The sequence below is a fragment of the Callorhinus ursinus genome, unplaced genomic scaffold (genome assembly GCF_003265705.2).
Source record: "Callorhinus ursinus isolate GAN/ISIS: 27379988/994484 unplaced genomic scaffold, GSC_fseal_2.0 scaffold8, whole genome shotgun sequence".
Lineage (NCBI taxonomy): Eukaryota > Metazoa > Chordata > Mammalia > Carnivora > Otariidae > Callorhinus > Callorhinus ursinus.
The window spans coordinates 7,555,334-7,571,017 of NW_027397070.1; the positions used below are offsets into that span (position 1 = coordinate 7,555,334).

At 36.9% G+C, this 15,684-nt stretch overlaps 1 protein-coding gene across 4 annotated transcripts in view; it reads right to left on the reverse strand.

Annotated features, from left to right (window-relative positions):
- The window catches only part of PRKD1 (protein kinase D1), a 318,122-nt gene that overhangs the window by 76,502 nt on the left and 225,936 nt on the right, over window positions 1–15,684 (reverse strand). For all 4 annotated transcript variants that reach the window (XM_025869149.2, XM_073895013.1, XM_073895012.1 and 1 more), the window contains exons 3-4: window positions 2,961–3,092; window positions 1,809–1,969 (exon numbers count right to left, since the gene is read on the reverse strand). In XM_025869149.2, the coding sequence (XP_025724934.2) occupies window positions 1,809–1,969; window positions 2,961–3,092 (293 nt within the window). The remainder of the gene's footprint in view (window positions 1–1,808; window positions 1,970–2,960; window positions 3,093–15,684) is intronic.

A 15,684-nucleotide genomic window follows, 5' to 3' on the forward strand; every position in this document is an offset into this window, starting at 1 on the left:
TATATGTAATGTTTTATATTATTTACATGGATGTATGTGTATATATATGTATAAACATGTATACATATATATGTATATATTATAAAAAGTTGAGATAGATCTAAAAGAAGAATCTTTAGCATTAATCATCTAGATTCTAATCTATTCTAATAATGAATGGCTTTAGAGCTTTAGATTTCTTGTGGGATGTTAAATAATCTTTTAAGAACTTTCCTTGGTAAAACTGAAAGAAATATACAATTAGTTTACAATTTTGTTTCTTAAACTTATTTTTTTTATATTTGTAAATATTTATTCTCTTGAACTGAATTGTCTCAGTGACTAACTTAAAAGCAAGAGTAACTACTATAACTTGAAAAATCACTACCTATAAAAATTCAAACTAAATCAAGGAATTTCAGAATTGGGAAGCTGACATGAGTTATTTGAAAAAGTAAATAGTTTTTGATTTAAGTACCTTTCAGTTAGAATATCACTAGTTCCAATTAATGCAACATTACGGAATAATATAAAATCACGCATACACATTCTGAATAGTTACCGAACATAACATATTCTTCTAGTTAAATGGCAGGAATAAGTACTTGCCTTCCTCCAACAGGTTCACTTCATGAAAGACTGAAAACACAACAAAGTCTCAAAAGAAAGTCTTGGGAAAACAGACTACGACATTTTCCTGTTTACCAAAATGAGCATGTATTTGGGCTATATGTCTGGTTTACGCTGTAACAAACAAAGGACTCATTGATACACCTTTTTTTAGAGATGTCTTCAAAATTTATCGCCCCTCTCCATTCCAAGAAGGATAAATTTAACCTTAATGTTGTAATAATTTTTAAAGTTTTTAATTGATTTTTACAATAGCTAGATTATAAAAATTCTTTGTAATATTCTTTGGGGGAAGGGAGCAACTATGGGAAATTCAACATCTCACACTGTTAGCTTATGTTCTTATTTTAAAGATTTTATTTATTTGACAGAGAGAGAGAAAGAGAGAGCACAAGTAGGCAGAGAGACAGGCAGAGGAAGAGGGAGAAGCAGGCTCTCCACTGAGCAGGGAGCCTGATGCGGGGCTCGATCCCAGGACGCTGGGATCATGACCCAACCGAAGGCAGCTGCTTAACCGACTGAGCCACCCAGGCACCCCGTTAAGTTCTTACTTTAAATAATTCACATAATTACCACAATTTTTACTTGGTTTTAAATGTGTGGAAAATCCAAATTTAACTGCCTTAAAGAAGAATATTTAAGTCATATCCGTAAGGTAAGTATTTTAGAGCTAATGGAAATATTTAAAGTATTCAAGCTCTATTTTTCTCTAAGCATTTGTCCATCAGCATCACCCTGACAGTATCACAGAATGTATGCCATTGATGCCAAGACATTAAAGACTTGCCTATTTTCATAAGAGCAAATTTAAAATTTTCTCCCAGAATAAATATTCAGCGACACCACAAAGTACTCTAATAATCTCCAGAGGAGAACTTCTTTTATCTCTGGTTTCCAAGTTTCGACGAACTAATGTTTTGCAATATTCACACACTAGGTTTGCGCTGCTCTGGCCCTACGACCACGATGAAACCTCACATATTTCTAACTGCACGAAGCTCACAGATAAAAGCAAACTCAAAGCTGTTGGGTATTTGACGAAGCACTGACCAATCTCCAGCATAGGCCCTGAGGAAACCTAACCCTTAACACCCTGGCTGTGTCCTCCCTCCCAGGGCACTGTCTTGGCTGACATTGTTACCACACTGTCCCACAGGTTCCTCACGTAAATGGATAAATGGATAAACAGGAGGCTGTACCAGAAGGGGCTCATCAGGGGTGCTGGTGGAGAGCTCAGCAGACGCTGTGCGGACGGTGCTGAGCCCAGTGAGGGAAACGTTGGAGAGCCTTCTCCTCCTCACACCACTGCAATTGTTGGGGATTTTAAATGCACATCTCTTATGGTAATTCAGACCACATCCTGGAAAGAGAAAGTAAAAATGATTTTTGTTCAACCATAAATTAAAAGCTCTTCTGGTATTAAATTATGCATTTTTAAAAATAGTACTGTTTCTTGAGGCTATTTGGAAATTCAAATTTTCTCCTGAGCTTTTTCTGATTTCTTTTCACATTTTGTAAATAGGGTGGGTTTTGAATTCTGATTCTATTGGACAAGCTCAGCAACTATTCTAGTTATTTTTTTTTAAATGTTCTTTGATAGAATGAACTTGGGCTCTGAGGGATCTAGCAACAAAAACCCAAAGAGATTATCTGAGGCATTTTTAACTGCCACAAGTTCTAATGCGAGTGGATGCATAAGGGAAAGTTAATCACAGTGCATCACAACTTTTGAACTACGTTGATTTGAATCCTGGCTCGACAATTTTTTTGTCCACATGACCTTGCATACCTCAGTTCCGCTGTCTATAAAATAGGAATAAGTTACTTTGTAGCATTGTTAAGAAAATATGTAAAATACCTTACATGGTAGTTTCCACATGGTAGATCATTAGGAAGGCACCATTTTCTTTTCAATATTCCCACTATTCATTGTTCACGTAAGACACATGGGTACAAGCTCCGGTCTACCATTCTACAGCTGAATGACCTTGCATGGTTTGGTTAACCTCCTAAATCTCTGCTCATTTCAACAAACTTTTATTGAATGCCTACTAATCCAAATCCTGACTGAAGAAGCAAATATTATTTTTAGTTTGTTGCCAAAATAACACAAAAGAAACAAATCTACAAAATACAGGGGAAATGGTATGAGTGTCAGGTTTCCTAGATCAGAGCAAATATGCTGAAGACAGGAAATGTAACAAAATGAACAGAAACAGAATCCATGCACCCAAAAAAATCGCTGGAAGACATCTGAGGGAAAGATGACATTACTGTAGAGGCCACAACATAAGCAGATAGTTGGTATGTTCCCGCATGTGATTGACTTGATTGGGGAGGAAAGACCTTACCTTCACATTTAAGGCCTTGACGCACCAACCCCCACAGCATTTCTCCACAGTGATCACAGAAAGCTGGAGCTCTGTATGAATGAACAAAAAGAGCGTGGGGACGAATCTGAAAGTCTTCAAAAGTGGCAGAAGCTGTAGAAATAGTAACATTGGAAAATAAGTCAAATGGATACTCTGATCTTTAGATAATTAGCATACAGGATAATTAATACACAAGTATGGATATAACTCTCTGGGCAAAGTCAGGAAAGATAAGATGCAAGACTGCTTGGCTTTAGCAGTGAGACTCCATTCTTCCCACCCCCAACTTTACCACTGGTGGCTTGGCATAGCCTCTCTCCCATCTTCCTGCTAGTCAAAGTTTCGGGGCACTTTGAGAATAGGTAAAATGTGGAAGAAAGCATGAATCAAGGATAGTTCAATCAGATTTACAAATACCTGATGTTACTTAAAAATATTTTGCTTTTTCTTCCCTGAAAGGCAGTCAGAAATATTAATGAAAAAAAATTTGATGGATTGAATTTGACAGATCAGAAGATGGAATACTTGAATATGACCATGAAGAACTACATGAGAAGGGTGGGGTCCCACTGGAAGACGGATGAGCCTCTTCTTTGGGAGATAGAGTTGTTTGAACTCTTAAGGCAATATAAACAAGCATTTATTATGACCTAAAAATAACTAAGCAGCCTCTTCACCAATAGGTAAGAGGTACTTAATACACACGCTGGTGACTTCCAGTCCACTCCTTGAGAAATACACTTTAGCAAATCATACTCATGATGTAGGGTACTTTTTGTTATCACATACTGCTACTTATTCTATATGGTACTCCTGCAAAGTATTGAAATTCATTACTTTTTTAAATTATATTTTTCCAAATGATTATTTTTTTTAAAGATTTTATTTATTTATTTGACAGAGAGAGAGACACACAGCGAGAAAGGGAACAGAAGCAGGGGGAGTGGGAGAGGGAGAAGCAGACTTCCCGTGGAGCAGGGAGCCCGATGCGGGGCTCGATCCCAGGAGTCTGGGATCATGACCCAAGCTGAAGGCAGACGCTTAATGACTGAGCCACCCAGGCTCCCCAAAATGATATTTTTTATTGTGTTACAAAAGTAGTTTATGCTTTTTGTTGTTGTTCAAGTCAAGAAAGATATAGAGAATTGAAAGTAAAAGACCACCCACTTTCCCAAAATTCTAATGGGTAGGGGGTGTATCTTTCTAGATTTATTTGCATACATAACGTAATGTTGAGCTTACCCGGGACACTCGAGGGAGTGTGCTGAGCTGGAAGGGAGAAGGGCTGAATGCAGCTTTGCATTTACTCAAGTGACTCCTCACCTAATCACCATGAGCCTCAGTTTCTTATACATAAAAAGAGAAGATCTGACTGATGGTAACTTCTCCAAGCCCTAAAAGTTTACACTTCCATTAAAGTTAGGACCATGTGCACTTGATTTCATAAGGTTTTATTCAAAGAGAATTTGCGGGGGGTGGGGTGGGAAGGGGAACTTAGGCCTTAAATATAGTGTTCTATTCTGCCTCTCTCTTCCTTCTGGTTGCCTTCTTGCCTTACTTTTTCAACACAACTTTGTTAAGCACCTTCAGTGTTGTCAATGGTACAAAGGGGGATAAAGATCTAATGATGAGTAAGACATCTCTACCGAGCTTACCAAACTAGCAAGAAAGATAGGTAAAAACAAACAAACAAAACCCCCCACGATAAGTATAAAATGACTTCCAAGGTTCAGAGAAACTACAAAATGTGACCTATGATACTAAAGAGAACTAAAACTACAACCCATAGGTGTTCTGGCCCCCAATTAACTGTCCTTTTCATCACACCAGCATTACATCTTATCTTCCCTATCTCCGCCCAAAGAGTTATGTCCAATAGGCCCATGCTGTGGAGAATAAATATGTGCAGTTTTCCTATTGCTGCCTTGGAGAGCAGGCTATAGGCTAACAAATCATTCACTGAGTGTACTTAGGAAGTGCTTACCTTGTTAACTCAAGTATACAAGGTGTCACAGAGTGCATACTGAAGATGTAGGCCATTCATCTCTGCTAGGTAGGTGTCCAAATTTATGAGGACAACTCTGAGGGTAACACATCCCTCAGAGCAAGTGATAACAGAACATGCAGGAAAGTGACTCACTTCAACCAGAAAGAATATTACTGATGGTTCGCAGGACATACAACTGGACCATAATTGGAGATTGAAAATTTTAATGGGTGGATTGTTCTTTGAGCCTTGAATAAAAGCACTTTATTCCAAATTAATGTGCTTTACTGTTGAAAATCAATTTATTAAAATCATGACTTTTACTCAGTTGGAAAGATAATTAAAATAACAAGAATAATTAGGATATATTGAGCTCTTAATATATATTGGATATTATGCTAAGAGATTTAAGTGTGGGAAGAAGAAGCTGATTAAAGAACTACCAACAACCATGCACCAACATGGCCTCCATGAAGTTCTGACTAGTGTTAATACTTTTTATAAAAAGGATTTCAAATGAAATAAGTTTGAGAAATTGCATACTATGTTTCTCACTTCAAGATTCACAATATTATAGTCAATGCTTATCAGTAAAGGGGTATGATTTGTGTACCAGTCATCTACTTTTGTGGTTTGGTCAAAACACGTCTAATTTGGGGATGGTAAATTCTCTTTAAAACTGAGCTCTCTGACTTATGGACAAAATTTGTTTTTATAATATCAGAGAAGGGGCGCCTGGGTGGCTCAGGCATTAAGTGGCTGCCTTCAGCTCAGGTCATGGTCCCAGGATGCTGGGATAGAAGCCCCATGTCGGGGCTCCCTGATCAGCAGGAAGCCTGCTTCTTCTCCCTCTCCCACTCCCTCTGCTTGTGTTCCCTCTCTCATTGTGTCTCTCTCTGTCACATAAATAAATAAAATCTTTTAAAAAATAAAATAAAATTTCAAAGAAAATATTTTGTGCCAATCATTAACTCCTTGCCTCTTCTCTCCCCTCCCCCTAAAAAAGTCACCCCTCAGGACCAAACAACTATGATGATACTATAATACCAATTAGTTAATAATTACTGTAGTTTTCAAAATAAGGAACATTAGTATTTGAGAATATGATTACTAAGCTGTGCTCTCAGATATTTTTGAAATAATCAGGAAAAATATAAATAATTAAACTGAAGATTTTCAGTGACCACACTCCTCCACCCCCCCACCCCATTTATGCCAGGTAAGTTTGTTTTTTCACTTTTTGAAGGGGATTAACATTCATAAGCGGTTAGCACCCTTGACTTATGTTTAAATGCCATTTTCTAAAGTTCAATTTTAATATTCTCCTGTTAATTTTAGAATAATTAAATAGATTTTTAAAATAAAACTACCAAGTATGGGGAGGTTTTACATCCATTTGAAATCAAAGCACAACATCCATTCATTATGAATTTACCTGTTCTGCACCCTGGGGGAAATCAGCATTAGCTGAGTGTATGCATGCCATCTCGTCTAATCACAAAATTGCACTTCAGAGATAATCACTTAGCACAGGAAAACAAAGTGAATGCTGTAATTCCATTTCACTTAAGTTTTGGAATCAAAATGGACAGAAGAGAGTAGGAATGTTAAAGTGTCTAGAGACTCCAAGAGAGGAACAATGTGCTGTCAGTTTGTCATAATCAATCAACCAACCTAAATTAAAAGCATGTGACAGGGCTACAAACTAAGCACAATGGGCCCCTTATACTGGTATTTGTGTCTCTTTGATTTGCTCTATTCAAAGTCTATTGTTATACACCAGTGTGCAGGAGAGGAGAAAATGACATGCTTTCCTTAGTCACTGAGCATTTGAAACAGGTAATTGAGCCAAAAACTCTAAAATAATCAGTAGTTCTTTTAAGGTTCATTATGAATTGTTGCACAAAATGGAATAAACTGGTTAGCAGTACAGAAGAACTGAGGCTTCTGATGCAAAATAAATAATCTCTAGAGGTCAAAATTATTTGCATAATAAAATAAAATAATGTCAGCTCCTCCAAGATTTGCAGTAATTTTTTTATTGGTAATTTTGGCAATTTCGGAGAAGCATTAACTCTTTCTGGCATCAGCAATTTGGGACAGATATAAGAGAAAAGGTTATCATCTCTTTCCGTTTTTTACCAGCAGTCTATGAAGTAGATATTATTATCCCTACTTTACAAATGAGAAAACTGAGTCTCAGAGAAATTAAGGAGCTGTCCTAGGTAACAGAGCATCCTGATTCAGAAAGTCTCCACACCTGAACCATACAAATTCTCTAAGCCGCTCTGGATCAAATTATCATATTTCTCTGACCATTAAAAATATTATGGATTATAAACTGCATCTTTATTTTATGAATCACTAGAAAAAATTTTTTAAAAACACAATTAAATATAACACATTAGCCTTGTATCATGCATCCTTATCTCAGAGATGCAAAAGATATTGGACAGAAAAGGAGTCCATGAAATAACCATAGAATGAAATTAATTCTGTTTGTGATCAACTATCCTTTTAATATGCTTTCGGCATGGACTCCATTTTTTTAAATCCTTCTGCCTCCAAACCAATAGGAGTTAGTAACAATAACTGGTTTTTAAATTGTCACAAAATCAAAGGTAATGCATCACTAACAGCCAGTGGAATTTTGTGTCCACATGATAACCAGTGTTGCCACATTCACCTGGTAAGTCTGGCCAAGTGCAAAACATTACGAAGTTTTTTAAAGCTCTTAAGATTTATTGTAGATAAATTTGCCTTTTCCCTAACCTCCAGAATATTGCAAATAGCTTCTGGGTATCATTCCCACATAAATACACATACTCATCAGTTTTAAGGCTAAGAAACAATTATGTCCTTTAACATCCCATCATTTATCCAGACACACAAATAGATACACATAAATCATCCTCGGTTCCTTGAGAGCTTCCATTGGTGGAATGATGACTCCTCACAAATCAGTTTATTGCATTTGTGAATATATCAAATTAGTAGAAAGATTTTTTTTTTTTTTTTAATTCTGAGACTCAAACACTCCTCTGTAACTTCGACATGGTCCACATCTTTCATAAATTAGCTCACGGAGGCCAAGTGGTCCTAATATCTTCAAGTATGTAGTTGACTAATGCTAGTTTTATTGATGTATCTACAACCCATTAAGTAACGTAGTATATATTTGAAAGAGAAAAATGACCAGGAAACGGTATCTGCTGTTGAGGGTTCAAAGTCGAAGTGAGGATGACAGACCCATAATAATCATAATAGAAAATGCAGAGATGGAAACAGAAAAGGGTGACTAAAACTGTCTGGATCTGTCAGGGACAGCTACCTCAAGGACAGACACTGAACAGAACCGAAGGATGAAGTGTATTGTATTTTGAAAAGTAGACAATGGGATGAAGAGGGAACATTTTTATATAGTCCGATTTTATTTAAATATAGACAATTTATAGGATTAGCTACATATTTCTTTATAACTATAATCACTGTGAGTTCTTGACATTTCATCTTTGGTGCACTGTCGGGACAGTTAGCAAAGGGACTCCCAACTGTCCATGCAGCAGGTACCTGAAGTTTGACAACAGATCATTTCTATGCTATTGTGGCCCACATATTTGACAGTACTCACAAAATTAAGTTTGCATATGTCTGTACTACCTCTACCCCCCATACACACATATCTACATGGACATCCTAAGGCTGGTCATTTATTTCTGCTTCTTCATTTGTCTCAGTCTCTCCAAGCCATGTTTGTACCAGATTCTCCCTTTGAAGAAATGAGATGGGAATTTCCATTTTTGACTCATATCTGACCAGAAAAATTTTAGTGAGGTGCAATGATGGGAACTTGGGAGGCTATGAATATCCCAGAGGTTATAGCAGCCAAGAGAAAAAAAACCATAAAATGCATTTAGATATGTTGATTAGGCAGTTCAGAAAGTTCTGGGAAAATATTTTATAAGTCCATGGCCAGAGACCCTTAAAAAAATATGGCTCCAAGAGGAATGGTCTCTCAAGCCAGATTGATAGCACAATAACAAGTTACCCTAATTAGGAAGAAAAAGGGGTGGGAGCTAGAGAAACTGACGTAACCTCCCAGGGAACTCTCTGACAAGCTCATACTGAAAAATAAAATGCATCAGCTACAGAAGGGGCAGCCGAGTCTGGTGAAGGCAAATGGTGGTTCCGGCCAGTAAGAGCCACCCCGAGAAGACTAATGGAAAGAAAAAGCCGAAGCTTTGAAAAAGCCTGAAACAGAACAAACGACCTTGCAGCCGTGTGATATGTGGAAAGGATGAAGCCGAGATAGTCCTGAACCATCAAAAAAACAAAAAACAAAAAACAAAAAACCACACACACAGCTTAATGCTAACAAACAAAATAGAAAAAGCTGAATTTTTCAGTTGTAATTCTTTCCCTGTCTTTTCTAGGGGAAGAGGACTATTTTCAAAAAACAAAAAATTAGAAGTACAAATATATTTCAGAAGAAAATAGAGTAGATGAACAAAGATTATCTAAGGGCTTTAACTGAACTATTTTAAATAAGCCATAAGAAATCTTATACACGAGGGCTCAAAATTCACCCTTAATCTTAAGAAAACATCTACTGCAATATTCTTACAGAATATTCTAACAAAATCTCATTGGGCTTAATGAAATTATTCTGAAGGCCTTCTGTATGAAAAACAGAAAATATTCTGATACAAATATAAAAGTTTAAAAGGAGAGTAAAGAAGAAATTCAGCCCTAGTTTATATCAGAATATTCTATAAAACTATATTTTAAAAATGTGCTGGCTATAGGGGCACCTGCGTGGCTCAGTCGTTAAGCATCTGCCTTCGGCTCAGGTCATGATCCCAGGGTCCTGGGATCAAGCCCCACATCGGGCTCCCCGCTCAGCTGGGAGCCTGCTTCTCCCTCTCCCACTCCCCCTGCTTGTGTTCCCTCTCTCTCTGTGTCTCTCTCTCTGTCAAATAAATAAATAAAGTCTTTAAAAAAAATAAAATAAATTAAAAAAAATAAAAATGTGCTGGCTGTAAGACAAAAGAGATTAAAAAAAAAGACAGGTCTTGATAGCATAGTAATCCACTCTATGTATGAATTTAAAATATGATAGAGGAAATATCGTAAATCAGTACAGCAGGAAAACATTTAACTAAATGATTAACAATTAGCTACATGGTGGAAAATATAACTTAGAATCTTATTTCCTATACTATAGGAAATATATTTTTATATAATATTTATAAATTATAAATAATTTACAACTTATAACTTATAAAATAGATTTTATATTATTTCCTATATTACAGGAAATAGTCCTATAATATAGGAAATAAGGAAACATAGGAAATTTCCTAAGTTATACATGTATATACATATATATACATACACACATATATATGTAATGTATTATATATGTTATACCTGATGAATAAAAAGTTCAAATAAAACACCAACCTGAACAAAACAGAAGTGAACGTTCATCAAATCTATAAAAGAAACATGACTGTAGAAAGTAAGAGGAGCTCATAAATCTTAACAGTGATGGAAGAAACTGAATGGGCAAGTTCATGAAGATGCTCATGTAGTAGGCACTAGTGGTTGACTTGCCAAAGTGTCATAATGACAGTCTCTTTTTTTAAGCATAGTTACAATAGGTTTATTTATGATAATTATATAAAGCTAGGTCACAGAAAGCTAATTATATTAACATTTTCAGGTATTCAGAATATAACTACTAACATACAAGGAGAGCCCCCTATGCATTGTTAGACACCAGACATACAGGTGACAAGGCCTAGGTTCTATTATGAAAATTGGGAAAGTCTGCATGCATTCATTCTTGCTCAGAAAGAAAGAAATCCTTCTTCTTTTTTTTTTTTTCTCTCTGTTTAACCAGAAGCAAGCAGCAAGACAGTGGGAGTGTCTGATGGCAGGGCTACAACCCTGCTCAGGAAGCAGCTGACGATCTGTTCATGAACCAGGAGAGTTATAGTTAATGCCTCAGTGACCGACCCTTTGTTTCCCTCCCAGGCAACTGAGCTCTCTGGTTGTTGCAGAACATCTGCTTTAGAAGCAGCAATGCCTCCCAATGTGCTCCAGTCACTACTGATGTATGCTTCCCTGTCTTTCACCCAAACCTTTGCTTTGTTTAGCATGTGGCTAACCCCAGGTAGCTAACTCTACTCATCCCCAAACTCAGCTCAGTATCACCTGCTCTGGGAAGCCTTTTGTGATACGACTGCCCCCACCTGACGTAAACTGTCCTCTTCTCTGTTCTCATAAGCTCCTGGGCACACTTGTGTCATAAAATGTATCACTCTATACAGCAACTCCCTTCCTTACTCCTTTATCTGTTCACATCTGACATAACAGATTGCTGGAGGATAGAGATCATACCTTCTCTCACTTTATATGCACATATTAATGATCAATTAATATGATTCAACCATGGCTGAATAAATAAAGCAGTGCCTTCAAAACTCAAACACTTGTCTGCAGATCCCAGGTTCTATATCTTATGAAATCCCAGCAATCTCTAAATACAGTATTTGAAGTTTAAAAGCAAAGCCCATCAAAACCATAATTTGGATCACATTTTACAAAGTGTCTAGCAATGCTTTTCAGAGATGTCCTTGCTAGTTCCTTATTACTGTAAAGGAAGCCTGGTGTTGTAGTCATGAAAACCATGGACACAGCGTCAGAGCAGACCTGGCTACTAATCCTGGTCATAGCAAGTGAGTGACCTTGGGTAAGTCACAGTCCACTTCTCTAAACCTCAGTCTGTCTACAAAACTAGCTTAGTAAAGCTCACCTGACTGGGTTGTGAGAAGACACAAAGTAACCAGCACAGTCCCAGTGGTGGTTATCGCAAAAACGTCTTGGCATAATTTAGATTAACAGTGCGGGCTTTGTAATCTGAAAGACCTGGGTTTGAATCCCAGTTATTATTAATATTATTTATAATTATTATTGTCACCACCAATATTAATGGAAGGCAATGCTGCTTTTAAATCTATTACCAATCCATAGCACTTAAAAAATCCAAGGACTTTAAAAACTACTACCGTTTGTTCCCTCTATTACCTTATAAAGAATATGTTTCCACTCCAGAGGAAATTGCTTTTCTATCTACTGTTCTGGTTAACACTAATTAAATGGAGCTAAGCCCATAGGATGGTGTCTAGTTCCTTCTCTAAAATGAATCAATTAACAGTTGGGAATTGCTGTGGGGAAAGAAGGGTCACCGTATCCTGATGTGACTGAATGACAAATGCCACAGCTGGAAAGAGATTAGAGAGCATCTCAGGTCAAGAAAGAACATAAATGGTTGCCCCATGTGTCCAAGATAGAGGAAAAAGAAAATTAAGTAAAAATGTCATGGAGTCAAATTCTAGCTAATGAGTACAGGCTCTGCAGGCACCCTGAATGAGGGAAAGAAAGGTCAAGTCTGTTTCTTAGAAAGCTCCGGAGCATACAGGAAACGTTATACATTTAAAAGGATAATGACCTCATTTACATGAGGAACCCCCACATACAAACCGCCCTTTAGATACTTAAAAAAGCTGGTAGACAAGGCTAGGTACAGTACTATGGGAAATGCTCTGATAGGCAGCAGGGTTTCTGGCAACAAATGGCATCACTGTTGTCAAGGACATCTGCACACAGAGACACCAGACTGAGGTCCTAGATGCTTTGCTTCAAGCTGAGGTCTCACTGTACCTTTCATAAAAACAGATGCTTACTTTTGCTTCACAAACAACAGAACCCTTAAAAGCTGTGAAATCGGCTGGGTATTCCCATTGCAGAAGAAGCAAGAGTTCAGTGCGGGCTGAACTGAATCCAGGGCTTGCTGCACACAGGATAAGTTCTGGCTGCCGCTCAGGGGACCAAGGGTAGGGGATGTGCTGCTGAGGAGCTCCCTGCGTTCTTTCTGAAGAACCAGGCTCATTGATTTCATTGGTCTATGCTAGCTCACCAGAATAAGAGCTTTACCCATTGAAAATCTGAGTTGATGCTTTTTAGTCAGGTGCATTGAGGCGCAATTTACATTAAGTAAAATCCACGCTTTTTTGTGCACAGTTTTGATAAACATGTCATTATGTAACTAACACCATAATCGAGAAACGTGCCAATTTTATCAACTCCTCCCAAATTCCCCTGTGCCGCTGTGTAGACAATCCCCTCCTCACCCCTGGCACCCTGCCCTGACAACCATTGATGTATTTTCTGTCCCTTTTTCAAAATGTCGTATAAATGTAGCCTTTTGAGTATAGCTTCTGTCAGCATAATGCATTTGAAATTCATGCATGTTCTATGTGAATCTGTAGTTCACTCCTGTTTATGGCTGAGTTGTAGTCCATGTGGTTGATACACTACAGCCTGCTGGCCAACTCTCCAGGTGAATTCTTTCAACAGAACATCAGTTTATCCATCTCCCAGGGCATTAGGGCATACGGTCATTTTGAGATTGAGGGTGGTAGGGATGTAGGGTCCAGAGCCCAGGTTCCAGGGGGAAGGCAGAGGTGGAAAGGAATGTTTGTGATCAGTCCAGGACATCCATAACATGGGACTCTACTGTCAAAAACAATTTCTTTTTTATAACACTGGACAGCATATGACTTTGGGAGGAGATAAGGTGGCTTCACTGCTATTTCCACCTACCACTTACAAGCTGTAGGATCTCTCTGTACCTCATTTCCCTCATCTTTTGAAATGGGTAGAAAAATAAACTCAAATAACAGTTTCACAATCATTTTAATGAGAAAATATTTAAAAATAACAGTATTATATTTGGCACTACACTGTGGTAGTACACAAAATATGGTAAAATATAGTAGACATTTTCTCAAATTTATATGCATATGTAGATTTATAATAATCTTGTTTTTATGCCATTAGCAAAAAATAAATTCAAAATAGATCATAGACTTAAACACAAAAGCTAAACTGTAAAACTTCTAGAAGACAACCTTAGAGAAAATGTTTATGACCTTGGGCTAAGCAAAGATTTCTTAGATACAACCAACACTTTAATTAATTTTTAAAAATTGGTAGACTTTATCAGAATTAAAAACTTCTGGTCTTCAAAAGATCTCTTAAGAAAATAAAGAGACAAGCTACAATCTGGGAGAAAGTATTTGCAAAATACATTTCGATAAAGGACTTGTATCTAGACTATGTTAAGAACTCTCAACAATATTAAGGAAAGAACCAAAAGAATAAGTTTGAAAGACAGTTGATCAAAGAATCTAATGTAGATGGTAAATAAGCACATGAAACCTCGTTCATTGTGGGTACATTGTAGGCTTTGGTACATTAGTTTGGAACTATTATGTCCATTTATGATATTCTTTCAGTTACAAAATCATTCTTGTTCTAAATATTTAATTTACAAATTAATGTGTTTGAGGACATAACTCATATACAGGTCTGTCTATACTTATTTTAGGATCTTATATCACATTCCATCTTTGTAAATGAAATCACAAACTTTGGTCCTACTCAAGAAAATATTTTGGGAGATCATCATTACCAATTTTTAGAAAACACCACAAGTAATTGCAGTTTATGATTTTTAATCTAAAATTAACTATGTTTGGACAAGCTTTAATTAATCTTGTGAAACAACATTCATGTTTTGAATATCAAAATGCTCTGCATGGGTATGGTAAATGAATTATTACTGCAACTTTGTTCATTTACTCATTCAATATACATTTTATTCTCATACAGTACTCTTACAGTCATATCTGAATTTTAGCATTTAATTCCACTTTCTCTCCCATTTTAAATTGCAAATCCCAATGTCATTATTACTTAAAGCAACAAAGGGTTAATTTTATCAGCACATAAATTCTAAACAAGCTATCTAGTGATTTCAGGACAATAGAGGATAAATAGCATAGGAAAAAAATGTTTAAAAGAAGATAGATGTAAATTTTTAAGTAAATTTGATGTTTCCTGTTGCAGTTTTAGGTAGTAATGTGTTTTTCCAGGGAGATATACCAGCGCTGAGAGGGAGGGGAACAAAGCAGTTTTCAAATTATATATGCAATCCTTGAAATTCGGATAGTAGCTCCTTTCCTAGTCTAGAGGAATATTCTCCTGCGATTGCCATTCCATGTGATGGCAGAGTTCACTTTGTGCTGGGCATGTAGACAACAGGGAGGCAGAAAGGACTGTGTTATTCAGTGCAGTGTAACGGGTTAGAAAGGCCATTCTGGAGCAAGACTGCCTGGTTTGAAAGCCAGCTTCACCACTTAGGAGGTGTCTGAGCCTGGCCATGATTCCTGATTCTGCAGGTCTCGGTGACCACATCTGTAAAATGAGAGTGATAACTGCAATAGGAATTCAGGTTTTGAATGTGGACAAATTAGGTGAAAACTCATAGACACTTTAGAGAGGAAAGTTCCGGAGAATAATTTAGATCATCCTGAATCCAGGCCTACATATGGATTTTCCAAGTTATCATATCCACTGCAAATTTAGTATCACTTTGCCTGTTCCTTTCCAGTATTTCTACTTCATTTCTTTTTGTAGTGTTATTCCATTTGCTAAGAATTTCCGGAACTAGGAAAGATAGCTCTTTTCTTCTTAACCTTAATTGGACTGTGCCTTACATATTCTTGTTAAAAAGGATGTTATTGATTTAAGTTAACTACTTCTTATTAAGATTCATGAAAGATTATAAAAATTGACTAATAATGT